Source organism: Penicillium rubens (assembly GCF_028828025.1).
Source record: "Penicillium rubens strain IBT 27055 chromosome Unknown utg000001l_segment0_segment0, whole genome shotgun sequence".
NCBI classification, from domain to species: Eukaryota; Fungi; Ascomycota; class Eurotiomycetes; order Eurotiales; family Aspergillaceae; genus Penicillium; species Penicillium rubens.
Window position 1 is genome coordinate 1,068,341 of NW_026890599.1, and position 26,799 is coordinate 1,095,139.

Consider the following 26,799-nt stretch of genomic DNA (forward strand, 5'->3'; position numbering starts at 1 on the left):
TTGGAGGATGTTTAGTGCATCTAATTTATTATATGGGGAAGTGGTTTAGCATAGACAGCAGACTGGTAGAAAGCAACGAGGGCACAAAAGGGAAGGATTCCAAGATCCAAGTCTGGATTTTTGATCAAACTAATAACACCTGATAAGCACATTAATCCTTAATCCCAGTACCTAATAGCACCGTCCAATCCACCAGTGACAACCTTGCTGGATTCATGGGGATGCCAGTCCACACAAGTAACAGCGCCACCCTCTTTCCCACCAGCCTGGATCTTATGGTACATCTTGCCGGTCTTCCAGTCCCAGAAGCAGACATAGCCACCGCTGTCACCAGAAGCAAGGAACTGACCATCAGGTGAGATCTTGAGGTCGACAGCGTACCCGGAGGTATTATGCCCAACGAAGCGCTTCTTCCGGTTTTGGCGGAATTTGTCCGTCGCACTGTAGACGACGACCTGGTTGTCGCCTGACTGGAAGGCGACGTACTTGCCATTCGGATGGGGCGTCGCACGGGTGAGCGCGAACATGTATGGCTCTGCGATGAACTTGATCGGGACAGGGATGCCGTATTCCCAAGCGCGCAGCGACTTGTCATCTGAGGTGGAGATGAAACGGCGATTGTCGTCGACGAAAGTGAGGGTGTTGACGGCTGCCAGATGGTGGTCATACTCTTGGACCAGCTCGCCGGACCGGGTGTCGAATTGCACGATTTTCTTGTCGGACATACCAGCCAGGAACTCGTGTGAGTGTTCTTCACCGGGGTTGAAACGGACGACGTGCGGTGTCTTGCCCGTGGAAAACCGGCCAAGACATTTACCGTATTCGGTATCCCAGAGCTTGATCTGTCGGTCGTATGAACCGGTAAGGAAAGTCTTCCCAGATGGGTGGAAGTCTGTGTCTGAGATTGCCTTCGTGTGGCCGGAGAAAGTCCGCAAGAGTTCCCGAGAGTGATACACATCCCAGAGCTTGGCCTTTCCATCGGCTGCTGACGAAAGCAGCAAGTGGCCAGACTTGGGGATGAATCGAAGAGAGGTGATCGGCTTGGTGTGCGACTTCCAAGTCTGGACAAGCTTTTTCGGTACGTAGTTCTTGGTGGTGCCGGGCTCTTTGCGCAGATCGATATCCAGGTCCTGGGGCACGTGCATGTACGTCCGGCCCTGGTAGTCGTACTGCTCTGATCCGTGGAACTCGGTGGTTTCTTGCTTGGAAAGGTCGCCTTCGTAGGCAGTGGCATCCTTGCTCATGGCCGGCATGGGCGCCGTGGTAGTCAGGGTCTCGTCTTCCTCTTCGACATATTCCTCATCGCTAGCAAGCGCGCGCTCATCTCCTTCACCGACCTCCACATAGTCATATTGCTGGTCGTTTTGATATTTCGCCCAGGGTCCCAAGTATGCGCCTTCTCCTTCCACGATACTGGAATCGCCCTTCTTTTGCCGCTTTGTCCGCCAGTTTGCGGACGCGCTCTTGGTCGGCTTAATTTGCACAACATCCCGACCTCCATATTGCGCCGCATTTTCAAGATTTCCGATAAATTGGTCCGGTAGTGTCGGATTGCGCGTGTATCCCAGACTCTGGAACGTGCGATGCTGCGCAGCAAATGTGGACTCGCTAATGGCTGCTTCTTCGGCAAATCCCGTGGGAACATTCTTTCTTTTGATACCGTTTCCGGGACCTGTTGGCTTAAACGGATTCACAGGGCCCTGGGAAGGCTTCGTAAGATCATCGTATGTGGCATTGTAGGTGAGGGCTTGGGATGAGGCGTTGGCGAGTGCCATCTGCATATGCGCTTGGTCCTGTAGGATCGTTAGTCTTATCTGTTCGTCATGGTGGAGGCGCGAGAAACAAAAGAACTCGGGGAGTAAGGGTGATTATCGGGGGACCAAACCTCTGTATTGACCTCTGGTGCAGCAACGACCTTGGTCGCGGTCGTCACAGACGAGTTGGGCATAGCCGTGGCGTCATCGTCGCTCGAGTCATAACCAGCACCTAATAAGGCAGACATGACTGATATGTTAGAGAGAGTAGGAATGCGCAGACCTCAATGCCCCTCCGTAACAAAGTTGGGGTTGTATGTGGTTGGTAAATGGTAGGTGGTGCAGGATGGGAATTTTACGGGCGTCGGGAGACTCCCGATACGAAGGCCGCGGAACAGCCACCGCAGCCAAGCTCTTTATCAGTCGCAAGGCAGCTTCACTCTTAGTTAGGTGCGCATGTCAACTATGCCTACTGTTTTTGCTCCTGTTTACGTCTATTTGATGCCATGGTATTTCTTAATAATAAATCAGTTAAATGTCAGAAACCTTGGGTATCGTACGCTCTTCATTGCCAACCGCATGGGAGGTATATACAACTTAACAGGCCGAAAGACATAGCAAGATCAACACAGAAGAAGAATTAAAAACAAAACAAATGATAGCAAAAGAGCACATACACCACCGCGAGTCAATCATACAGTGTCTCGAATCAACCCAGCTCACATCCCCAGCTCGAGACACTCCAAAGGAAATATCTATTACTTCTCATCGCTGTAGTCCTACCAGCGCATATCTCAAGGCTGAAAGAATTCGTTGCTCATCGATAGTCATGGCCGCCCAACAGACAAGGAACCAGTCGATATACCGATTTATATGGTATAGCAGCCGCCTTGGAGCTGTGGGTTGTATGACAGGCCGAGAACAATGTCCAGAGAACACTGGCCAAGAACTCATGACAACCAGCTCATCGACAGACGGCTCCTTGATCTAGCCGGGAGAACCATGGTGCATCGCGTATTCGGTCTTTTGACGCAGTCAGTGGCCCTCATCGCGGATAAGGGCAACAATCATGCTGTAGAGGTAGAAGAAGAACATAAGGAGGTGGAAGCCAAGCTTGATGAAGGATTCCTAAACACGATTTCGAGTCAGTCACTGCACTGCGGTTTGCGTCTCGGAAACCCAACTGACCTTCTTGTGCACGTTCAACTTGCGGAAAATCTCGGTCGCATCCAAAAGGTGCTGGTTCTCGTAGATCCTATATGTCCAAAAACGACTTGATTAGCCGTCTGCTGAAAAGGGCTTGCGACTACTCGGGGGAGCTTCAACGTACTTCTTGGCGTTGAACAACACGAGGGGCAGGTTCAGCACAATGGCGAGCCAGTATCCATTAATCACGAAGAGGAAGGTCAGGAACGCGTGGACAGCGGCTTCGGGGATGATGTAGGCGTTAAGGCGGTTGCAAAGGTCGATAGGGTTGATGTAGTCGCTGGAGGGGGAAAACAGAAAAATGTCAGCTTGTATTCGGCAGAAGTATCCGTGGACCCAAGGGAGTTGCTAGGAACGTATGACTGGAAAGACTCACCATTCGAGATCACTGTACATAATCGTGAAGAACACCTGGAGGAAGAGGTTGACGGCGTTGATCAACACCGACAACAGGTAAAGCCATGCTTCGCCGGACATCATTGCGAGTTTGACGTTGCGTCAAATATAATTGGCAGTATTTCAATTGCTAAAGAGAAAATATGAGTAAACTGTCTGCGACAAAAGTGGTTGAGGTCAAGGTGGATTTGAAGAGGCCGGAATTGGAGATGTTTGTGGGGTTCTGCGGCCCAAGGAAGACTGAGGAATCACACAGAGTCATCCCCGAAGAGGGGGTCAAAGCTCACTCACAAATAAGAAGCTAAATGCACTTAAGCTTGTGGGAGTGAAGAAAAGAGCAGACTGAGCAGAGATGAGGTGGGATCGAAAGAGTTTCGATTAGCGAACTGCGGCCGAACCTGAAATGGGTCGGCGGTGTCGGGAGGGCTGGCCATCATTAGCGCAACCCGCAAACGGGGCTGGGAACGTACCTTGACTCCGGAGTACTCGATAATAAACAAATTCAAGATGTCAGATTCGAAATAAATTGTTGACTACTCCGTTATTGGGCTGGTAACTGAACTCAGTCTGCCTAAGTGTTGACTTGAAAGACCAAGCCTGGAAGGTTTGTAGATGACGTTGACACGTGCCTCGTGTAGGTACATGGGAGGTACATGAGGTCTGGACGAGATCTACTCAACTTCGACGTTGTTTATTTGAAAAACATGAAATGCAGGGGATCGTTAGAATTACCCGTCTTGTCTATATACATAATGACAGACTATAAACCGCTGCATACGGGCTTCCATGCGCCTTTAGAGAGCCGATCTTCAGTAGTCTTGGATCATCTTTGCAATGACCGCAACACACAACCGAACGTCCCACAAGGACAAGGACTAAATCAAACCCGAGGCAAAACAATGAGTCAATGGAAACGCTTGATGATATCATACCAGTGTATAGTAACATTAAACGACTAGCTCATCGCTTCTCCACAAGTAGGAAATGCATTGCACTGTACGCAATGATTATGAAGGCCCCAGAAATGACAGCCAGTCCGATAACATCGCTCCAGTAGGCTTGTGTGTTAAAGCCAAACGCACTTAAGATAGAGGCACCGGGAACTTCAATATCCAAACCGTATTTATGGTCAATCAAGGTGAGGTAAGTCACTTCATTGACGATCAAGGCCTCGAAGCCGTAGTGGAAGATGGACAGCTAGTACTATTGTTAGTAAGGAAGACATCACTTAAGTTATAGGGAAACTCACTGTCTGCAACCACAATGCTGACTTGGGAATCGCATCGTGATTCAGCAGCAGACCGGCGAAGAGCAAGCTGAAAAGCATCACCAAACTGCCGATAAGATTGGCGACGCCACCATCCCGGAAAATGATGCCGATGAAGAGGCAAATGTTGGCTGCAGCAAGATTGAAAAGGACTAGAACCAGCAAAAAGCGGAAGAATTCAGGCCATGCCGGAATCAGACCCGTCATGGGGTAAACGATGATGCCCATGATTATGGGAGGAATCAGCCTCAAAGGAACGATATCAAACACAACCTTGGACGTAAAGTATGTGATCGGATGATAGTAACCATTGGCACGCTCCCGTACAAACAAAAGCCGCTCCGTGGAGAACACGTTGAGACTGGTCAAAGTACTGAAACCAAATAGAGCCAAGATGAAGAAGAAGAGACCAAGACGATTCTGGAAGCCTCTGATATCGTCAGTGAGACCATAGAAGAGGTATCCAGATAGGACCGCGAGAAGAATAGCAATTGCGTAATGGGTGAGCATCAGCATCGGGTTTCGATAAAGATTACGCCATGTCCGCTGAGACAGGATGATAAACTGCCGCGCCAGACCAACTCGAGCATAGCCCTTGGACTGAATCACAGTATCCGACAACATGGGCGAATTTGGCGAACCATTCGCAGCCTGTGCATTCTGAACGGCCGTTGAAATCTCATCATGCACGAGATGGCAAACGTCAGACTCCGCATAGCTCGCCACCAGAATGTCGAGATCACTTTGTCCAGGTGCCGGAGGAGGTAGCTGATCGGGGTCATCAAGGATTTGCGGAGGAACATTGCCTTGTTGACGGGAAAGACGCAGCCATTGTTGATGGTTCTCAGCTACATCCAGTGTAGCACTCTCGTCGTCTGTCTTTGGCGTGATTGGGCGCTCATTATGTTGCTTTCGAGAGTAAAGTTGACGATCTTGTTGCTGTTTCAAAGATACCCGGCGTTTACTTTTGGGTCTCCGGCTGGCCTCTGCACTTGAGTTGTCTTCGGTGCTCTGGATCGATGCGCTGGTGACGGACTTAACGGCCCTAAGACTGCTTGATGCTGTCTTAGGCGGACCAGTGCGCCCACCCACAGACGATTCTACTTCATCTGTATATGATGAATGAGCACCACCGGCGTGCATTGTAAGATCGACAAGATAATCTGCAATGTTGAATCCCGGCGGACAGGAATAGCCCACACGGTCGAAATACTGTTGACAGGACGAGAAAGGACCAGAATAGACAGTGCGCCCATCAGCAAGAAGGACGAGTCTGTCAAAGAGAGCAACAATGTTCGATCGAGGTTGATGGATGGTGAAGATAACAGTGCGGTTGTATGTCTTGGCCAGCGTCACGAGACATTCCACCACATTGAACGCATTGTAGGCATCCAATCCACTGGTGGGTTCATCCAGGAACAGAATACTAGGGCTGGTAACCAGCTCACAAGCAATCCCGACTCGGCGCTTCTCTCCACCAGAAATGCCACGACCATTGCCTTCTTCCGAGCCAATCAATTGATCCTTGATGTGATAGATCCCGAGTTGTTTTTCTACCTCCAGGACTCTTTGCTCTTTAGCTGCTCGACTCATGTCCCGAGGAAGTCTGAGTAGGGCGCTTGTCAAAATGGTCTCATGGACTGTCAAGGTGGCAAGCATTGTGTCTTCTTGGTCGACAAAGCCAACCATGCCTCTGAAATCATTGTCGTCAATTTTCTCACCGTTGACATAGAAATCGCCATTAACTGAGCCACGCTTGTTCTTTCGTGCCAGGATATCAAGGAATGAAGTCTTCCCAGCACCGGATGCTCCCATAATAGCTGTAATCTGGCCTGGGACGGAGGCACCTTGAATGCCAGAGAGAATCTCTTTTCCGTTTATACTGTAAGACACATTATCCCAGTACAAAGCGGCCGGGCGATAGTCTGAAAGGAGTTTGGCAGCTTCGTCGTCCGAATCATCCGAAAGAGCCAGGCGGATATAACCACGGCGCGCAGCACGACGTGACAGATACCAGACGAGCAGAATGACAGCAACCACAAACAACGAACTTCCCGCGATCACTCCGGCAATGAGTGGAGTGTTGATTTTCTTCACGGGGCGCTCGTATCCCGGTTCGTCAGTCTTGTACATGCACTCTCCTGAATCGCATGACAAGAAGATGCTAGGATCACCGAAGACGCCCGCAATCAATCCATTCATCTGAGGCTCAGAGAAAACGCTCTTTGTACCCTTCAATGTCGATTCAGTATCAAAAGTAGCCGGGCCTTTGATCATTTGATCAAGGAAATCGCTCAGATCGATGGACCCATTCTCACCACAGAGGAAACGGCCCGGAATACATTTGCACTGAAGGTGGTCACACTTGTAGTGGGTTTTGTTGGTGTCATAGTCTGTTTCCATGTCCCACTTGCAAGTGTCCAGGCCGCAATAGAATGACTCTTTCTGGTCGACCCAAAATTGGAAGCTACAAGTCTCATCCTCGGCTTCGCAGGAAAAAGTCACTTGAGGCTTGCGGCCGTCGAGCTGTTTCAAGATCGCCCGGTTGGTCACATCGCACATTTGAAAGTTCTCCTTAACCGTGACACCTTGCTTATGACAAACTCCCCCTTGGCTTTCTGGCATCATCGCATTGCACGCATTATCCGAGTCGCAGACATTGCAGTTGATGCCTTTCCATCCATCCTTGCATTGACAGGTATTGGAATCACGCTGCGGTCGGTTCAAGCCATCGGCCAACGAACCACATAGGGGAACGGAGCAGTCGTCACCTCCAAATCCGGGGGGACATGAACATTTGCCGTTGAAGTTGTTGCATTCAGCAAAGTGAGTGCAGTTATAGTTGTCAAGCTGGCAGTTGAAGCAAGCCGGACACTCGGGACATCCGGGTGGTCGATCGTCGAAGAGGGAATAGGATTGCGTAGCGAGGTTTGCGTTGGAAAATTCACTCCATGCTGCAGCAGATCCAAGCAGGGGAGTTAATGTGAGAAGCGAAAGAGATATTGCGCCAGTCAAGCGCATCTTGTGGGAAGGATGGCAGCAGCGTGTCCTATTACGCAGATACCAATAACGAGAGAGGGGATGCGGGGCGGACCGCCGAATTGATCAAAGTAGAGGATAAAACCGGAGCATACAGTTGGAGTAAAAGATAGAGACAAGGCAGGTTTGGAGGTCGAGAAGCAGAAAGCGGAGAGAGGGTGAGATTGGCCCCCGGACGATGACGCGGGCGGAGAAGAGGCTGGGCTGATGCATGGGGCGTCAGGAACCCGCAGATGACCCGACAACATTATGCTATGCGGCCTTCGAAGATTGGCCTCGTTCTTTATTCCATAATATCAACTAGATAATCTATGAATCCGGAGAGGTTTACTACAATATTTCTCCCTGCTCGCTGCTGTATGACTGCCTAGGTGGTTCTGCCTTCAATGCGGGGAAAGCGGAAGATACACCTGTAATATAGTGTCCTTGCTAATATTGATTTGCGGCCCAGGGACTTACTTGGATTAACCCTTCAATTACAGTTATAGCACCTGGACAGGATTCAAGTCATTGGAGCAGCAACGCCGTTATCTATTCCAATATCAAAGGTTGTGTTTCTATAACAATGTCACTCTCCAGTACCACTTCCCAAAGCAGACAACCTCCCCTTAGGGCTAGGCACACACAATGGCTGGTCTTATTCATATTGATGATCTGCGCCACATGTATCCGACGACCTCAACATATTAACCTTGCCCAGGTGGGATCGTGAAGATAAATTGGGATATTGCGATTCATCACGTGATGACACACAGCCAAGGAACTCATAGGTCAAAACGGTGAGAGCATAACGAGAGACCCAAGTATTACCCATTCAACCGAACCTTGGAACATCCCTGGACAAAAGATATTTGAATTGTTAACTTTGCTCGGTAATTCTTACAGTTATCAGCCATGGTGAAGATTGAAGCTTTCGCGGTTGAACAGGTACCTCCCCGCATTACCCCATGATTCGGTGGTGTTTGTCTGTTCCCTGCCCGTGGGTATACAGCTATCCTTATTGACCAATTTGCAGTGGATGGACAAGTATGAGACCACTGCCAAATATAATACCGCCGAGACCTGCTGCGCATCCATCTCCGTCGACGATCTCCGCGCGCTCTCCGATGATAAGGAGTCCGACCCTCTCGCCCAGCTTCAGTCAACGAAACTTACATATGGGGCGATCCGTGGCTCCGATAAGCTACGAAACACATTGGCGAATCTGTACTCGGTGAGGGCACCAACGCAGTTGCCGATGGATAATATCTTGATCACCGCTGGCGCAATTCAAGCGAACTTCTTGCTGCTGTATACATTGGCTGGTCCGGGAGACCATGTCATCTGCCATTATCCAACATATCAACAACTGTTCTCCGTCCCTGCGTCTGTGGGGGCCGAAGTCAGCCTATGGAAGTCCAAAGAGGCCGATGGATGGCAGCTGGACATTGAAGAGCTGAAAGGCCTCATCCGTCCCAACACAAAGTTGATCATTATAAAGTATGTCTCATTCTTATTGGGCGCAGTTTTTTCCCCTGACATCATGCTCTTCATAGCAACCCACACAACCCAACTGGAGCCATCATCCCGCGCCAGACACTCCAGCAATTGGTCGATATTGCCCGCGAGAAATCCATAATCATCCACTCCGACGAGGTCTATCGCCCACTTTTCCACAACATCAGTCCTGCAGACCCGAGGTTCCCACCCACACTTCTTTCCATGGGATACGAACGCACCGTGGTGACAGGATCTGTTTCCAAAGCATATAGCCTGGCTGGTTTGCGGGTCGGCTGGGTTGCGTCGCGAGATAATTCTATCATTGAAGCCCTTGCCAACGCACGCGATTACACAACTATCTCGGTGGGGCAGATTGACGATGCAATTGCTAGTTTTGCATTAGCACCGGATTGCATCCACAATCTTCTGAAGCGAAATATTGATTTGGCCCGGACTAATCTCTCTATCCTAGAGAAGTTCATTGATACTCATCGCTGGGCGTGTGAGTGGATTAAACCGCAAGCCGGTACCACTGCATTTGTGCGCTTTAACAAGATGGGAAAGCCCATAGACGATGTCGCTTTCTGCGAGATGCTTCAGGAGCGAACCGGTGTTATGCTTGTACCGGGAAGCCTTTGCTTTGGGGTTGGAGAAGACTTCAAGGGCTATGTTCGCATCGGGTATGTCAACGAAACCGAGGTCCTGGAGCAGGGCTTGGATGCATTGGGCAAGTTCATGGAAGATGGATATGAAGATGTCCCAGTGAAGAAATCCGTGCAAAAGTGATTTGCCTCTTCGAATTCGGCTATCAGAAACCCGTGATTGGACACATGAACTAGTACCTGGAGTACATACTGCTAGTACTTATATAGTATAGCCTTACTCTCCGAAAAGTGCGGGGTGGCGATCCCTCTACATAAGTCCCATGTGAAACTTTGGTATAAGAATCAGAGAATCGTTAGAATCGTTAGAATTAGCATCTACCTAGGTAATGATCACCTAGGTATAAACCGAAGTACTACAACATAAACATAGATATCTGGACTCGAAGAGATAGCCTTGGAAGTGGTGAACGGCTAAATTCCATTGTGTGGCGGCTACGCGTTGTACGATGTCGCATGTCGTCAGGGGATCGGCACACCCGTGCCGAGGCACGTTTCGATCTCTTCTTATTTCAATCCGGATTCCACTGCCAATCTTTATTGCTTTTGATCAACTGGCAACAAAGCCGAATATCGAGGAGCCTCTATAGTGCATTCTCGGGATTTTTACCCCAGAGCTACTACCTAGGTACGTTTAAAGCTGGGATACAAGGGGCGACCGCATCCTCCACCCAAAAACTCCTTGATCATACTCACCTGAGCTTGATCGTTGAATCTTTTTGGCCATAATGCCACTGCCATCTTTACCCGGTAGGTTATGACCCACGGCGCGACTGGTGTCATGGCTAACAAGCGGTCTCTTTGCGCAGAAATTCCCTTGAGTCTTGCACTCCCTGCCGCGGCAACTACACTTGCATATCTCAACGCAAGATGGTCGCTCTCCTACGATTTGAATCTCCTCAAGGGCTTGCTGAAGATGTCTGCGAAGTCCCGCATCGCCGAACGTGGCGACCGCTTGAACCTCTTCTACACACTTGAAGCCTATGCACTCGATCCTAAAACTGCAGACAACGATTTCATTGTGTACAATGGACGAACGACGACATTCCACGAAACCTACATCACGGCTCTTCGCTACGGGGCGTGGTTCAAGACAGTCCACGGCATTAAGCGCAAGGAGATCGTCGCGATCGATTTCATGAACTCATCTACCTTCATCTTCATGCTGTTGGGACTCTGGAGCATTGGAGCAGTCCCTGCATTTATCAACTACAACTTGTCTGGCAAGCCGCTCACCCACTCTATTCGGACGTCCTCCGCAAGGCTCGTGGTGGTTGACGAAGAAGTCCGCCACTGCTTCCCGGAGGAGCAGGAGAAGATTTTGACATCCCCGAACTTCCGTGATGGCAAGGGACCGGTTGAAATTGTGTTCCATACCCCAGAGGTAGAAGCGCAGATCTTGGGGATGGAGCCTATGCGAGAGGATGACAAGGCTCGCAGTGGCTTGATCCCTCGCGATATGGCCATTTTGATTTACACAAGTGGCACCACCGGGCTTCCTAAACCCGCTATTGTCAGCTGGAAGAAGTGCTGGTCTGGTAGTTTGTTCGTTAAAGATTGGTTGAACATTACTCCCTCTGACAGATTCTTCACGGTAAGGTCTACCAAATTTACAAATGTTGCTGTCCAAGCTAACCTCTTAACTAGTGCATGCCTCTTTACCATAGTTCCGCTGCGATACTTGGGTTTATAACTTGCTTGATGGGCGGGTCCACCCTGATCATTGGCCGCCGGTTCTCTGCCCGCAACTTCATGAAGGAGGCTCGGGAGAACGGTGCCACAGTTATCCAATACGTGGGCGAAACGCTGCGTTATCTATTGGGCGTAGCACCTGAAATTGACCCGGTCACCGGAGACGACCTTGACAAGAAGCACAATATCCGCTTGGCGTTTGGAAATGGATTGCGTCCTGATATCTGGAACCGCTTCAAGGAGCGCTTCAACATTCCCACAATCGCCGAGTTCTACGCCGCCACCGAAGGCACTGCGGGCTCATGGAACATTTCGTCAAACGACTTTTCCGCGGGTGCCATCGGCCGAAATGGTGCTTTAGGAAACATTATTCTTGGTCGTGGCTCTGCCATTGTGGATGTTGACCACGAGACCCAGGAACCATGGCGTGATCCCAAGACTGGTCTCTGCAAGAAGGTGCCTCGCGGTGACCCCGGTGAGTTGCTGTTCGCCATCGATGCAGCAGATCCCACTGCCAATTTCCAGGGCTACTTCGGAAACAAGAAGGCGACAGAAGGCAAGATTATCCGTGATGTAATCAAGAAGGGCGATGCCTATTTCCGAACCGGTGACATGGTTCGATGGGACAAAGACGGCCGCTGGTTCTTCTCGGATCGACTGGGTGATACCTTCCGATGGAAGAGCGAGAACGTATCAACCAGCGAGGTTTCTGAGGTTCTAGGCGCGCATCCTGAAGTGCATGAAGCCAATGTTTACGGCGTGTCTCTTCCTAATCATGATGGTCGTGCCGGTTGTGCAGCCATCCTCTTCAACCAGCAGATAACAAGCGGTGGCCTCTCTGATTCCGCACTGGAGCCCTCGCGCGAGGTGCTTGATACTCTGGCTGCACACACTCTCCAGAACCTGCCCCGGTTTGCGGCTCCGCTGTTCTTGCGGGTTACGCCTGTGACGCAGTCAACGGGTAACAACAAGCAACAGAAGCATGTTCTCCGTACTGAAGGTGTGGATCCGGCTCTTGTGTCGAAGAAGGACAGACTGTACTGGCTTCAGGGCAATACATATGTCCCCTTTGGGCAGAGGGACTGGGAACGGTTGACTGGTGGTCAAGTTCGACTGTGATTTGTCTGCTTTCTTTGGGACCCATATTGCCTTCTCGTGTCTCCATTGACTTTCCCTATTACCTCTATCCTTTTCGGTCCTAGGGCATTATCCCTACCCTCCTTTACCTTAAGATACCCTCGACAGCCCTCAATTCAACGATTTATATATGCCCATTGTGGTTGGCCTAACATCACTAGACTTAAGTTTACACGTAGCGCATCCTACAGACAGCTGTATGGAGACCTTAGCAATTTCCTGATATCATCTAGTCTCCTGAGCTCTCAATATTGGAATGTCACCGAAGAAGGTTAGTAGGCTATAGGTTGTATGCCCGGGAAACGCATAGTACGGCAGTAGGCCCGGTCACATCCACGATACATATTCACGAGGAAGGTAGATATGACACCTCTTGGAAGGCACCACTCATTCTGAAATAGGAAGGAAGGACTGCCACAAAGTAAGAGCGTCCCTGGAGTTCTGTATAAGGAAGGAACGATAAGGAAAGTGAGCATAAAGGGAACTTTAAGTCCAGACATAGCAACCCCCAACCCCCATAGCTCAGATGGGAAGTGCCCCGGGCAGGGTAATGTTAGGTTGCGCGTTCGAATCACAGCTAGGTCGGGTTGAAGAACTGTGAGTCACGGGCTGACGACAGGGAGTACACCAACCCCACCTTGAAAAGGGGGCTCCCTGATGCCTCAAAGCCTGAGCGAGGCGCGTCCTAGCCGATGAGGAAACTGTCCCTAGCCTAGCTGTTGTGAAGATCCTTGGGGCCATTTTTTTTTATTTTTTTTCTACTTCGGGGTCCTTTGAAGCTATTCACACTTTTGACCCACCACCCCACTATAACCCCACCCCCACAACTTACCTAACTTCTTTCAAGCTTTGCATTTTCTTTTTAATCTTCCTACAAAATACAATGTATGGTCTGGTTGTTTTTTGTTTTTCTTTTGGCGGAAGTCATCGATTTATTTTCTCTTCAATATACGCTCTTGGTTGATACAAATGCGTTCTCTCGCTTGCCCAGGTGGACATAGTCTTCACCTGGGCAATTTCCTTCTCTGAGTGTTCTTGCTCTCATCCTTGGTATACTAGGCGGAACGGTTGAATGTGTCCAAAGGCGAATCAGCCTCGACGATCTTCCACACCTGCTCAATCTGTGCTGCAATTTCCGCGCTTAGGGGACCTTTGCTCAATGCAGCAAGCGTCTGATTGAGCTGCTCAACATTACGCGAGCCAACAATCACAGCATCTCCGAATTCTCCTTTAAGGGCCGAGTTATGCGCCACCCACCGATATGCCAATTCAGCCTTAGGAATACCAAAGTCCTTGGAAATCCTCTCCCATTGTTCCAAGCCCTCCAACATGCTCGGCTTATTGAAAAGAGCATTGTACACCCCACCAAGTGGTGTGTTTGGAGCCCATCGACCCTGGCCGCCCGAGACTAAAGTCGCAACATCCTTGGTCAGGAACCCACCCGCGATAGGCGAATAAGCATAGAAGGACATATTATGCTTCCGCAGCGTGGGAAAGATTTCTTTTTCTGCTCGGCGTGCAACGGCGGAATAATTACCCTGGTACACACATGGAACGATATAGTTCCTTTCACGACAGATACGGACTACCTCTTCGACCTCCTCGGCCAGATAGTTGGACAGCCCAAAGCGTCTGAACTTGCCAGCCCGGTACTCAGAGTCTATACTAGCGAGCAGGTCTTCCATTGAGCTTCTGCGTTCAGGAGCATGCATGTAGTAGACATCGAGCTAGGAATGGAATCAGAGATTGAATCTGTGCAGCCTCAGGTTATGAGAAGCTCACCTGATCAGTTTGAAGAAGAGCCAAACTCTCGTTCAAGCTTGTAACAAGGGACTCTGGTGTGGAAGGCTCTGGTCCAGCCCCGCCAGGGAATTTTGAATCAATGGTGAAGCGGGAATGGGCTTGAAGTTTTCCCAGTAACTCCTCGGAGTTACCGTAGCGCTTGGCAGTATCAATGTTTTTGATGCCTTTAGCATGTAGGATATTGAGGACCTCCCGGATAGATTCAAGGGTTGGATATGAGACTTTGTCCACGATTGAGGCTCCGCCCCAGATGATTTTGATGCTCGCCATGATAGATGGTTGAAGAATGAAACGGGATATATGAATACACCTTGGGGAATTTTATAACCAGTACCTAGGTATCTTCTGAAGTACTCTCCTGGGTTATCAATCATCGGTTCGAATGTCACCCGTACCGAGAACTGCCATCCCCACTTCCCGAAGTACCGAGTCGGAATCGATGTCCCTCCGGGATCTCTTGATTACATGTAGGAATTATTTGGAATTCCTGTTGCAAATCAAATTGAAATACTATTATCTACCTAGGTGCATGTGCTCAAATTCATAAAGGGAAATAGTATGTAAATAGGCAAATCCAATGTCATTCTACAAGGACAAGCATAAAGCCGACTTGAAAGCCAAATCGGCTTCCCCGCACGCATTTGGAGATCCCCAGTTTTCCTTTTCTTCTTGCTCTCTTTCTCTTTTGCTTTTCACCACTTTCCTCAAAATCATCATGTCTTCAAGTTTGTCATTACTCGCACCTCTTCGCCCGCGCGTAATGGCGCAAACCCGACCGGGCGCAATTCGCAGTTTCACCATCTCTCAGCATCTCCGCTCAGATGCGTCCTCGGTAGCCTCGGCCTTCCTGTCGCGCTTCCAATCCCTAGGGCCACAAACCCGTACGCAAACGATAGATGCAAACCAACTCCAGCTTCTCACCCTCACACTCAATCGCCCGACTCTGTTCCCCGGTGCTCCCTCCCTGTCCAATGCCGCATCCGCCCCGCAGTCCACAGTACCCGTTCCGCCGGGCTACCACCTCGCGTATTTCACACCCGCGTTTTTAGAAAGTGAACTTGGGGCTGATGGGACCGATGCATCGTACAATCCCGACGTGCCCTTCACACGACGCATGTGGGCAGGCGGCGAGGTGCTGTGGCCCCGTGTGGATGGGAAGCCCAATCTGTTACGGATAGGACAGCAGGTGCAGGAGACAACGCGGGTACTTAGCGCGGAGCCCAAGGTCGTGAAAAAGACCGGCGAAGACATGATTGTTGTTGGAATCGAGAAAGAATTCGCGAACGAGCACGGCGTCTCGATTATTGACCGACGGTCTGTCTTTTCTTTCCAAGTATGTCGCAGCGCAAGGCACTGACAGACATTCACATAGCAATTGGGTGTTCCGCAAAGCCCTACCTGTCCCATCTGCATCAGCGCCATCCAGTATCCCTCCCTCCTCTCCAGCATCCCATCTTGCGACCCCAAATCCTACCTCGTCCATCATCTCCACCGAGGGCAACACCCATACGCGAACCCTGGTGCAAACACCCGTGACACTGTTCCGCTTCTCCGCTCTGACTTTCAACCCTCATAAGATTCATTACTCCCTGCCCTGGGCGCGGGATGTAGAAGGGCACAAGGATATTGTAGTACATGGTCCGTTGAATCTGATATCCATTCTGGATCTTTGGCGTGACACTCGCCAGAATGTCGCAGATTCTACATTGGTTGTACCTGAGCGCATCTCTTACCGGGCGACGAGTCCATTATATGCGGGGGATGAGTATCGGATTGTGCTTGAAGATGGCGAGGGAGCAAAGGTGCAGATTATTGGGCCCGGGGGAGTAGTCGCCATGAAGGCTGAGATCCACTAAATATTAACTGCACAAATATATCACGTATAAAAATGTGATGATTGCGGTCTGTAAGGGCTATTCCTGATAGAATCGAAGGACTAAAGCCCTGTCCGGTGTTAACGGTGTCAGCGGGGCGTGTAGATCGCTTGGGAGTCAAATGGTTTTTCCTTTTCCACCTGGAATGTCCAGTTCCGGGGCATCCTCCCCATCATTTGCTGATCGCAATAACCATAATAACCATAACTAATAATGGACGAACCTCTGGACCCTGCTGCGGAAAACCCCGCCCCCAAAAAGCGAACGCGAGTTCAATTTTCCTGTACGGCGTGCAGGTATCGAAAGTAAGCTCAACGCATAACGTGCATACCCAGCATATCTGCAGCTACTGATTGATTACAGATTGAAATGCTGTCGCAATCACCCTTGCGGTAATTGCAAGAAGCGAGGCGAGGCCACATCATGCACCTATGTCGGGCGCGGGCCACGAGCCAAAGCCCAACATGGGCGGTCAAGCCCGACTCTAGTCCAGGACCGCTTGCACCATCTAGAGAATCTAGTGAAGTCTCTTGCACAGAATCAGAGGTCTGAACCCGATATCGACTTCAATGCGGTGCAACCAAAGAGTCGGGCGGACTCTGACCGCGATGCTGCGTTGGTTCCTGTTGATACGGGCACGCTGGTCGTCAAAAATGAGGGAACCAGTTACATTGATGGTGCAAATTGGCGCGCTATTCTAGAAGAGGTCCGTCTTGATCTGCTCATTGTTGCGCTCTGAGATAACTGTGCTGACGGGTTCTCAAATCTGAAGATTAATGACGTGAAAGAATGTCTAGACGAGGATGGTGAAAATTCCGACGATGAAGGCGTCGAAGTTGACCCGTACGATGACCCGTCACCAGTTCTGCTGCTTGGTCATGGTCCTCCGGTAAGCAAAGAGGAGGTGCTTATGGACATCCCGCCACGGTCAATAGCCGATCGCCTGGTCTCTCGATTCCTTAAGACATCTGAACCGGCACGAGGTATGCTATTCTCGAGGAGAGCACCGGACACTGAGTACTGATAAACTAGCAGTGTTAATCCATGTTCCCACGTTTCAGAAAGAGTACGAGGAGTTCTGGCTGCGCCCAGCAGACAAATCATTTACTTGGATCTCTCTCTTATACTCGATCATGACTTTGTCTCTCTCTCTATATTATCGAGGCTCAGAGCCGTTGCCTTCTAGTATGGCTGACCCTATGAAGTCATGGGCCATATTCCGGAAAAGGTCCTCGCAGTGTCTTATCCAAGCGAACTACATCGCCCCAGGGCGATATAAAGGCGAAGCACTATTCCTTTACTCACTCACCGAGTTTTACCGCACCCAGGATTCGCATATTGGAATGTCCTACTTGCTCGGAATGACTATTCGCCTGACTATGCGTATGGGTTACCATCGTGATCCGCGTCATTACCCAATGCTATCTGCCATGGATGGGGAAATGCGCCGCCGTCTCTGGGCGTTGCTCGTTCAGCTCGACACTTTAGTCTCATTTTCAGTCGGTGTCCCTCGAACAATCCAGCCTTGGCAATATGACACAGAGTTGCCCTCTAACTTGCTGGACACCGACTTCGACGAGACTTCCGTTCAATTACCACCCGAGAGGCCAAGTAATGAAGGAACAGATTGCACATACACAAGGGCCAAATCACACATTATGAGTGTCTTTGGTCAGATAACAGACCTAGCATTCTCTCGAGAACATTCATCCTACGACGAGGTCATGGAGATTGACCGTTGTCTGGAGACCTCGCATGATATGTTACCCTCCTGCTTGCAAATCCGGCCGATGACGCAGTGCATCGCAGACCCAGCAGAACTGACCGCGCGGCGCTTCGCCTTGGAGCTCCTGTATCAAAAAGCACGGCTTGTCCTACATCGCCGGTATATCGCTGAGACCAATACCAAATTTGCTTACTCCCGATCAGTCTGCCTAGCCGCAGCTCGGAAAGCGCTTCAACACCACAAAGAGATCTGGACCGAGTTCATGCCCGGCGGTCAGCTGCACGCTGAGCGATTCTTCCTCAAGTCCCTCCAGAATTCCTTCTTGCTCTCGGCAATGATTCTTTGCCTTGAAATGTCTCAGGATGCCGATCGTGGTGATGCCGCACGTCTGGAACCCCAAGAACGCGCAGAGTTCTTGCTTCTTCTGGAAAGTACCCATCGCATATTCATGGAATCCAGTCGTCAGTCTGTAGATACGCAGCGGGCAGCGCATGCTTTGAATATCATGCTCAAGCGGGTGAAGAAAGGTGACTTTCAATATTCCAGTTCGACTACTGGGAAATCAACGGCGCCCAAGGATAGTAAGTCTAACCATTTTCTGCTAAAGATGGGACTGACAAGGTTCCCAGATGATATCCCAACCCAATCCACCGGTGCACCAACATTTAATCAACAATGCCCAGCCTACACATCCAATTCTGGCGAATTCCAGTCCGCAATACCCAACACTGGCCAGGCAGCGTCATACGATTCCCTCGGGGTCATTGAAGACATGCTTGATATACCCGCACAACTGGACTGGGTAAGAGCCCCGACTGTGCTTAGTACAACCGTAACTAATTCTTCATTCCTAGAACCTGTACGACAGTCACATATCAGGGGTCCAAATGGCCACCAATAACAACATTTGGTACCCCCATGGTCCCGCGACTCCGGCGTACGATTTCGGTGCGTATCCTCCTGGTGTATCGCCGATGGATCATCAGAACTTCCAGCAATGATGATGGTGAATTTTACATATATATATCAAATGTTATGAATATATTATGCTTGTTTCGTACATCGTTGATCAAAGATCGCGTGATACTACCCACCAAGGCGCTTACAACGATAAATTGATTAGCGAGACCCAAGAACAGCCATGTCGTAATACGTACATCGCTAGAGCTATTAGGTTTTTAACCTAAAAGAAAATTGTTCGAATTACAGAATCCGTGAATCAAATCCGGAGTATGTACCTGGGCACTCACTAAATCCTACCGAGGCGGCTGCAGATCCGCTCCGCGGAACCGGAGCGTGGTTCCTGTCTGCCAGGAACCACTACGACTAGAACCAACCGTTGTATATCTTCTTTATATCACCCCTCCTCGATGCGACCATTCCGCACCTTGCGACTTCCAAGTCGTTCAACTCTTCTCTCCCAGCACCAGAATGTGTGCTTAGTCCCCCAACTCAACACAAGCACGAGGACAATAAGCACAACACAACGACCAGGTCTGCGCCGACCTCTACTCCCAAGCAATGGCACCAAAACCACCACACGAGCATTCGGTCTGCCCGACCTATCCTCCTTCCTCCCCAACAGCAACAATAGCAACAATAACAACTCCCCACACCGCGTCCTAACCGCCACCCGCACCCTCCCTTACAATCCAGCCCTGCTATACAAAGTGATTTCCTCAGTCGAAGCCTACAGCCAATTCCTCCCCTTCCTCACCGCCTCGACCGTGACAGCGCGGGATCCGGAAACAGGATACCCAACCCAAGCGTTCCTGACGGTCGGCTACGGCCCGCTCAGCGAGACGTTCACGTCGCGCGTGATCTGCGACGTGGAGAAGCTGACTGTGGAGGCTAAGAGCGGGGCCAACTATGGTAAAGAGGTGCAGGATGGCCGGGCTAGTAAGAGCTCTTCTTCGTCCGGGCTGAGCGGGTTCTTCCCCGGTGCGAATGAGGGCCTTTTCGAGTACCTAACGACGAGATGGGAATTGGTGCCCGTTTCGCCTGGAGCGCAGGGTGGGCCGTTGACTAAGGTCAACCTGGAAGTGCGGTTTGAGTTCCGTTCGCAGATGCATGCTACGCTTATGAGTGCTGTTGAGGGGCAGATGGCTGGGGTTATGATTGAGGCTTTTGAGAAGCGGATACGGGAGGTTGAGGGTAAAAGGCAGTGATAGGGACGTCACTTGCAGATTGGGTTGTATATCAGTGGGGGTTTTGGTTTTCGAGCATACTTTGCATATACGACAACTACATAAGTCTACTTGGGCTTACATGTCGACTCTTGACAACGGAAGGGAAATAGAGGGCATCGCCAATTTGATTCTATTGGATCGCTGTACATGCTCAACCAGAAGCCTGTGAGAATGAGCAATGGAGACCAAAAAATAAAATAAAACATGATAGTATATAATACAGATTATCCAGAAACAGAAATGATTTTCAACTTAAAGCATGCTCATACTCCGATGACGGTTGATGGAGCTGCGCGAGTTCTTCATCGAGCCGACAGCATTGTAGTTGTCGAAGACCACATCCCAGTTAATCCGATCCCACCAGCGCTCGAGGTACTCGTCCTTGCCGGCAATACCGTAGTCCATCATCCACGCGTGCTCCCAAGTGTTGACACAGAGAATGGGCTGCACGTCGACAGCGCCCGGGGCGAGGCTCTTCTGGTTCTGGGCATGGGCACCCATCGACCCGGCGAACTGGTTGCCCAGTGGGGTCTCCGGGGTGTGGGTGGCCATATCGACGGGTTGCCGCCGGGAGTGGGCGGCCGGGTATGGCGAGCCAGCGCTGTAGGTGCAGAAGATGTGCATCATGCCTTCGCGCTCGAGGTTCTTAGCGAGCCAGACGAATCCGGGGCCGAACATTGAGCTTGCTGTGGCCAGGAAATCCAACTTCAGGGACTCGACGGAGGAGCAGGTGTCGACGATGTCCTTGGCGAACTTTTCGGGGATGGTGGTGGCGGTGGGAGACTGTATTTAGCAGGCTAGTCAGGATGGGATATCATGTATAGAGGGATTGTGGCCTCTACTAACCAGGCAGTTGAAGAAAAAGTGGTTGTTGTGGGCCATTGAGGCATAGTTGAACACCGAGGCCATCTCCGGACGCTTGGAGTATTTGACCAGCAATTCTCCTGGTTTAGCATCTGCGTCGACGGTATCTATTGAATTCGAATGTCAGACACGTATTCCAATGTGCCATATCGCTCAATCATGCAGTTGGGGCCGAATTGGATCGATGTATCTTTCCACAGGGTCGGAGTATCGGGCTCACCTTGTGTCAACAGATTGAGTTTGTTAACGAGGAGAGACTGGTATTGGGTCCAGGAGAAGTCAAACGCCTCAGGCGATAGGAATTCCGGGACACCATTCTCCTTATAGTAGGCGTCGTGCTGCAATTGGGGCATGCGATGGATAGCCCGAGTCTGGAAGCGTGAGAAGGCGGAGGTAGGTTTCTGAACAAAACGCGGTCAGTCAAGACGGATTGGGCGACGGAGGAAGTGAGTCTCACGGGGGAGAAAGAGGAGGCTGCGCGCAAAGCGCTTTGCGGCCTGGCGAATCGGTTGAACATGACGAGCGGCTCTGTGAATGGTCGGGTTAATCGGGCAGAGCTTCGATGTCGAAGAATTTCCCTCCCGACGTTCTGCCCGATCGGGACTAGTATGGTTATGTAAGACCCCTGGCCCAACAGCCAATCACATCGTCTAAATCTACTTCATCTCTAAGCGCCTTGTACTCTTCTGCACCCTTTGGCCTTTATCCAATCGTCGTTCTGCAATTCCCTAGTCGGACCTGGTCCTGTAACAAAGACTTGACTTAGCGCCCATATTGTTGCCATTTTAATCATGCTGCTCACCCTGAAACAACCCGGTGGCTATTTTAGGACCTCGGCGCTTGCAGGTACTCTTTGTCTACAAGACGTGAAGGATGGCAGTGCCCTGGTGCCTTTCAAGAATGACACATCCTGGTTCTTTGAATGATTCGTTTCAGATGGAAGTCAATGCCCTTGTCTCTTAACTAATTTCAACCTATCTCTGTCAAGGTTTCCTCCAGTGTTGGTCTTCCTACTTGCGACTTGCGCTTGCGTTATACGTGATATTCTGTCAAGAACTCTATCAGACTCTATTTTCCAGCGAGACTCTGAACTTAATCGTCTAATTGTCGGAAACTTCCATCTTTATCAGCCTACATACGCTCCGTCAGTATGACGAGGTCGCAGCCATCCGTTCTGCTGCTGTTCACCCTGATGGCCAGCATTCGACCAGGACAAGCATATAACTCTGTCGATCTTCTCTCAAGAAGCTCAGACGCATGTCCCTCATCATTTACTCGCTGCGGCAGTACGAAACTCCCAAATGATTTCTGCTGTCCTTCAGACTCCACCTGCATCAGTCTAGACCAGGGTAGCTCCTCCATCTGCTGTCCCGCCGGTAGTGATTGTGACTACATCTCGCCGATTACATGTGATATACAACAACAGGACGTTACCATTTATCCAGAGAGTGTCATCAAGACGACCCGCCTGGGCGACAGCCTTCCGAAATGCGGCGATGCGTGCTGCCCGTTTGGCTACACCTGTCAAGGTGACAACACTTGTTCTCTGAACGAAAAGACCTCCACGACTGTAGCAGCATCTGTATCCAGCTCGTCTACCAACACCGCATCATCATCATCGACAGCCGCTACAACTTCAGCAACACCCCAGACAACCGTCACACCCGTGCCATCCCCCTCCTCCGAAAAGTCCTCAAACTCCACAACCTGCGCAGCAGTATCAACATCCTGTCCTTCCTTCCCAGCCGGAGCTATAGCAGCAGGTTTCTTCCCAGGCGCAGTCTTCGGCGCTGTCGCCGCCCTCTTAATAACATTATGTTTCCGACGAGCCCGAAAAGACGAATGTGAAATCCAAGAAGGCAAAACCGGACCAAACTGGTCCCAACGCTCTTCTTCCGGCGCGATATTGTGCATATCAAATCCCATCCCCCAAGACGATACCTCCTACCGTACCGACTTCCTCCGAAGCCCACCACGAGCCAAGTGCTCTTCGATAGAAGGACGCTCCACCCGCACGATGATCCAGCGCACCGGCAGCAGAGTGCGGAGTTTATTCTCCGGTTATCCAAGACAAAATCCCCAGCTAGACAAGGATGTGCCGCCTATCCCTATGCCGGACCCCGTGGCATCGGCTCCGTTTACTCCGCCTCGGCAGCGTCAGCCGAGTACGGAGAGTATCAAGGTGTATTCGCCGCCTGAGTCGTTGTTTTTGCAGAATCGCAATCGTTTGGGACCTGAGCCGTATCCTGGTTCTGCCGCTAGGCCGGATACTCTGTTTAGCAACCTGATGCGGGATGTTGGGACTCCTCAGGGTGGTAAGGGGAAGGTGCCTTATCCTACTCATGATGATAACCAGGAAAATCCGTTCCGGGATCCTGTGCGTTGATAATTGAGGGACGTGAACGTACGTCAGCTTGGGTTGAGCTGTGCGCTCCGTCTTCTGGTTGAGATATTTGGTTGTTCTGGCATATTGACCGTGTACCAAGATATCCCATATTTATATTGCTTTTGAGTTTGTTTCGAGGGTTGGCTATTTAGATACTTGATTAATTCTCAGTCTAATTTAAAATGTTGTGTACCATGTAAAATCAGTCGACTGGATATATGCCTAGAAAGGGCTGTCATATTTATGTAGACCCAGGACGCCCTAGATAGATCCAGCCTCGGAGGAAATAATAGTTTCAATGGGTGTATATATAACTCCTAGAATACATAAATGCCGAGAGGTTATATTACTCTACGGCGCCGCCCCCTTCGCCTTGCGTCGAGCCGCAATTCTCTTGAGCTCTTTGAGCAGCCCAACAACAAGAGGAACACCAATTGGTCCCAGAAGGGGCAGATAGACTGCCACTTTATGCTCATCTGGGAAATAGACCTGACCCACCATACTCTTTTCGAAGAAGCTGCGCTCAGCCTCTGTCTCTGCAACTCGCGCGCTGGCAAGCGCGGCGCCGAAACGGCCCTCTCGCAAGTGAGCACAGGAGGAACTCAAATGTGAGAGAGTGGTGGTGACCGAAGTAGCCACGGTTGCCGGAATGGGAATAGAGGGTAAGGACTCAGTAAGACGGGCAAGCGATCCCATTGTTGATGAGGCAGAGAGTAACAAGCTGGCCGCGCGAATGCGAGTAGATGTCTGAAGGCGGAGGGGAAGGGAGGCAGGGGTACTTGGAGTACCGAGGAGGGTGAGGAGTTGATGAGAGAAGGTCATGAATGCAGGACGTAAAGAGTCCTGGGAAAGATGGGCAGGATTGGACAGGCCACCCTGGTCATCGGTATGGGAAAGCGGCGGGTTAAGGAGGAAAACCCCGCCCCATTGGGGGACTATCCAACTAGAAGCACGGTTCTCCTTAATAATGAGTGGAGACTGAGAAGGGTCTGGGACATAGAGGATGAAATTGATCGTTGGCCCACTTCCGATGCTCGGATTCAGTGGCCACTCGGCAGCATTGACGAAGGCGCTCAGACCTTCTTTCTTCAATGTCCATGCCGCCTCGGTTTCATCATACTCAGGCTTCGGCGCAGTGGGTGCAAAGTTCGCGTAGAGCTGTACTTGCGTGTCGACAGTGAAATTGCTGATAGGAGAGAATGCCTGCAGGAGTGGAGAGACATATTCGTTCACTGCAGCCTCGATGTCCCACGAGGAAGGTTCAGATCCGGGGGTAAACAGTGAAAAGGAGAGGTGGTAGGTTTCAGCGTATTTCATCGATCGACGCAGTCTGCGGTCGATCTCTTCGGCGAGTTGTGGTGAGGTCGAGTCAAGCCCAGCGGTATTTCCAGACAAGATGTACGCGATGGTAGCCTTCTCCTCGCTGTACAATCGTTGAAGCTCCGCCGCAATAAAAGCGGAAAGGGGGGAGTTGGAGGAGGAAGGCACAGGAACCTGGTTCGGCGGGTAGAAGATATCGAGCTGCGTTGTAGCTGCATGGAGCTCTGACCGAGGACCTGCTAGACCCTCCTGGGGCAGTAATCGGACAGTCAATGCAGTATCCGCTGTGCCCTCTGGAATATATCTGAGGCCGTCTGCGCTCTCTTCCCCATTATGGGCTGCCGTGCTGCCGTCGGTCAACTTAAGCCGAAGATGATGAGCTGCGAACTCGTTGAGATCATCGAGGGTATGCTGCGTCGTGCGGAGGAGGTTCTGGGCCTCGAGCGATTGCATCGAAGGTGTCGCAAGGTGAATTTCCAAAGGAAAGACTGGTCGGCAGGCCTATCAGGACCATTATTAGCATCCACCAAGTTCCCAGACTCAAAGGTGATTCCACAAACCGTACCTTGCCATCAGCCCAATCCACCATCTCCTCGATAGGGAGAGACGCTCGATAGATCGATGTCGTCTTCCACCATATCGGGAATCCAAGGAATATAATTACGGCCCAAAAGGCTGCTATCACTCGAAATCGTGTTTGAAGGGCGGCCGGGGTTTCTGGGGGCGGAGCGCGCTTAACGCTGGGTTGGTCAAGTTGAGAGGCCGAGGCCTGAGGAGACTCCTGGTCTCCTGTTTTTGTCGTCATGGTCGGGACATGCTTTGCGCTCTAAATCAGAGCAACAAAGGAGTGAATGTTTACCAAGTCGATTGTTGGGGGAAGTTGATAGCCGGGCGGAGAAGCCAGCGACCTAAAGTGGACACCAGCCCCGGGGCCAACTATACGCTACCTAGGTAGTTTCACCATCTTCATTTAATTGGTTTTGTGCTATCTTTGTACTCTACAACCCAAAGCCCCGGAATTCGAGTCCAAAGCGATTTTGAAAGACAGATAGCAGAAGCAGAGCTCGTCCCAAACGGGGCTCAGGATGTTATTATTGTTTGAAGTACTTGGGAATCACAAAAACAAGGGTATATTGACCAGTAACGCCGATCCGATGTAGCAGTCAAAAGGCCAGGCCTCTACCGCTGTACTTCCATATGCAATGTCTAATATTCCTTCTCGAAGATCTTTTGAATTGGCTTAGCGGCCTAGATGTTATGAAACTGATTAGCAGACTCATCCATGGCAGACTTGGACACGCGGAATGGCATACGTCAATGAACTTTTCGAGATCTTGGTCGAGGTTGGCAAGGTCATTCTTCCTTTTCTTGTTCTCTGCGATCAACCCCTGCTTGCGCTTCAAAAGCTCTTGCCGCGCCTGCTCCAGTTTCTCTCGCTCAGCATGCTCGTGTTCGATGCGGGCGATCATGAGGTCATGTTCGCTGGACTCGCGATGCTCAGGATGAAGCTCCAAGAATTCTTCGACCGGGATCAAAGGGAGGGATAGGTATTTGTGACTACAGTGAATATGTCAGCTCTTCGCCACGGGAAGTGAGATTGCGACAAGTACGAAATCGGATTCACGTACTCGTAGGCCTCGCAAGCTGCAATTTCGCCTGTTAGATGCTTCTGTTCATAGTACAAGTTCTGCAGCTGAAGATGTAGCCGGTCGATTTCTTGTCGAGCTTCTGCAGTTGACTGCTTGGTGTCGCGCACGCGAAAGATGGCATCCCGGTTCTGCCCGCGGAGTTGGGCCAGCAGTGCGAATAGGAGTTTCTGTTGCTTAGAGGAGGCTAGTGATAATTCTCGGAGCTTGGCGCCATCGTTGGGCAGGGTATCGGGGTTTAGTAGGGTGAGAAGTGCCTGACATTGGGCCAGAGTCTCGGCGCTAGTCTGAAGTACTGGTAAGAGCGACTCATCAGCGACGATATCACTGATAGCCATTTTGGAAGTGAAGATTTAAAG

At 50.6% G+C, this 26,799-nt stretch overlaps 13 protein-coding genes across 13 annotated transcripts; 6 read left to right on the forward strand and 7 right to left on the reverse strand.

Annotated features, from left to right (window-relative positions):
* Positions 1–158: 158 nt before the first annotated feature.
* On the reverse strand, positions 159–2,002 carry N7525_000437 (WD40 repeat domain-containing protein; the record flags this gene model as incomplete). Its single annotated transcript, XM_002562356.1, has 2 exons — positions 159–1,793; positions 1,886–2,002. The coding sequence occupies 2 exons, from the start codon at positions 2,000–2,002 to the stop codon at positions 159–161; spliced, it is 1,752 nt and encodes a 583-aa protein (XP_002562402.1).
* Positions 2,003–2,789: 787 nt separating this feature from the next.
* N7525_000438 (cornichon family protein) lies at positions 2,790–3,440 on the reverse strand (the record flags this gene model as incomplete). The annotated part of the gene is made up of 4 exons (XM_002562355.2): positions 2,790–2,882; positions 2,943–3,009; positions 3,085–3,240; positions 3,337–3,440. The coding sequence occupies 4 exons, from the start codon at positions 3,438–3,440 to the stop codon at positions 2,790–2,792; spliced, it is 420 nt and encodes a 139-aa protein (XP_002562401.2).
* An 876-nt stretch (positions 3,441–4,316) lies between these two features.
* N7525_000439 (putative ATP-dependent permease ADP1) lies at positions 4,317–7,644 on the reverse strand (the record flags this gene model as incomplete). Its single annotated transcript, XM_002562354.1, has 2 exons — positions 4,317–4,553; positions 4,606–7,644. 2 exons carry the CDS (start codon positions 7,642–7,644, stop codon positions 4,317–4,319), a joined length of 3,276 nt encoding a protein of 1,091 aa, XP_002562400.1.
* A 912-nt stretch (positions 7,645–8,556) lies between these two features.
* Positions 8,557–9,927, forward strand: N7525_000440 (uncharacterized protein; the record flags this gene model as incomplete). Its single annotated transcript, XM_002562353.2, has 3 exons — positions 8,557–8,589; positions 8,678–9,141; positions 9,198–9,927. 3 exons carry the CDS (start codon positions 8,557–8,559, stop codon positions 9,925–9,927), a joined length of 1,227 nt encoding a protein of 408 aa, XP_002562399.2.
* A 604-nt stretch (positions 9,928–10,531) lies between these two features.
* Positions 10,532–12,614, forward strand: N7525_000441 (uncharacterized protein; the record flags this gene model as incomplete). The annotated part of the gene is made up of 3 exons (XM_002562352.2): positions 10,532–10,553; positions 10,613–11,397; positions 11,451–12,614. 3 exons carry the CDS (start codon positions 10,532–10,534, stop codon positions 12,612–12,614), a joined length of 1,971 nt encoding a protein of 656 aa, XP_002562398.2.
* Positions 12,615–13,687: 1,073 nt separating this feature from the next.
* On the reverse strand, positions 13,688–14,705 carry N7525_000442 (aldo/keto reductase family protein; the record flags this gene model as incomplete). The annotated part of the gene is made up of 2 exons (XM_002562351.1): positions 13,688–14,359; positions 14,415–14,705. The coding sequence occupies 2 exons, from the start codon at positions 14,703–14,705 to the stop codon at positions 13,688–13,690; spliced, it is 963 nt and encodes a 320-aa protein (XP_002562397.1).
* A 445-nt stretch (positions 14,706–15,150) lies between these two features.
* N7525_000443 (hydroxyacyl-thioester dehydratase HTD2) lies at positions 15,151–16,291 on the forward strand (the record flags this gene model as incomplete). Its single annotated transcript, XM_002562350.1, has 2 exons — positions 15,151–15,749; positions 15,808–16,291. The coding sequence occupies 2 exons, from the start codon at positions 15,151–15,153 to the stop codon at positions 16,289–16,291; spliced, it is 1,083 nt and encodes a 360-aa protein (XP_002562396.1).
* A 231-nt stretch (positions 16,292–16,522) lies between these two features.
* Positions 16,523–19,036, forward strand: N7525_000444 (putative C6 transcription factor; the record flags this gene model as incomplete). The annotated part of the gene is made up of 6 exons (XM_061211569.1): positions 16,523–16,605; positions 16,673–17,015; positions 17,082–17,292; positions 17,345–18,616; positions 18,665–18,837; positions 18,890–19,036. The coding sequence occupies 6 exons, from the start codon at positions 16,523–16,525 to the stop codon at positions 19,034–19,036; spliced, it is 2,229 nt and encodes a 742-aa protein (XP_061070795.1).
* Positions 19,037–19,405: 369 nt separating this feature from the next.
* Positions 19,406–20,203, forward strand: N7525_000445 (ubiquinone-binding COQ10-like protein; the record flags this gene model as incomplete). Its single annotated transcript, XM_061211570.1, has 1 exon — positions 19,406–20,203. One exon carries the CDS (start codon positions 19,406–19,408, stop codon positions 20,201–20,203), a length of 798 nt encoding a protein of 265 aa, XP_061070796.1.
* A 273-nt stretch (positions 20,204–20,476) lies between these two features.
* sod4 (mitochondrial 37S ribosomal protein mS42) lies at positions 20,477–21,605 on the reverse strand (the record flags this gene model as incomplete). The annotated part of the gene is made up of 4 exons (XM_061211571.1): positions 20,477–21,007; positions 21,071–21,195; positions 21,309–21,489; positions 21,546–21,605. 4 exons carry the CDS (start codon positions 21,603–21,605, stop codon positions 20,477–20,479), a joined length of 897 nt encoding a protein of 298 aa, XP_061070797.1.
* A 633-nt stretch (positions 21,606–22,238) lies between these two features.
* Positions 22,239–23,474, forward strand: N7525_000447 (uncharacterized protein; the record flags this gene model as incomplete). Its single annotated transcript, XM_002562346.1, has 1 exon — positions 22,239–23,474. One exon carries the CDS (start codon positions 22,239–22,241, stop codon positions 23,472–23,474), a length of 1,236 nt encoding a protein of 411 aa, XP_002562392.1.
* Positions 23,475–23,825: 351 nt separating this feature from the next.
* Positions 23,826–25,599, reverse strand: PIG-S (GPI-anchored transamidase GPI17; the record flags this gene model as incomplete). The annotated part of the gene is made up of 2 exons (XM_002562345.2): positions 23,826–25,295; positions 25,360–25,599. 2 exons carry the CDS (start codon positions 25,597–25,599, stop codon positions 23,826–23,828), a joined length of 1,710 nt encoding a protein of 569 aa, XP_002562391.2.
* Positions 25,600–26,000: 401 nt separating this feature from the next.
* Positions 26,001–26,778, reverse strand: N7525_000449 (uncharacterized protein; the record flags this gene model as incomplete). The annotated part of the gene is made up of 3 exons (XM_061211572.1): positions 26,001–26,042; positions 26,108–26,351; positions 26,423–26,778. The coding sequence occupies 3 exons, from the start codon at positions 26,776–26,778 to the stop codon at positions 26,001–26,003; spliced, it is 642 nt and encodes a 213-aa protein (XP_061070798.1).
* Between the last annotated feature and the right edge of the window lie 21 nt (positions 26,779–26,799).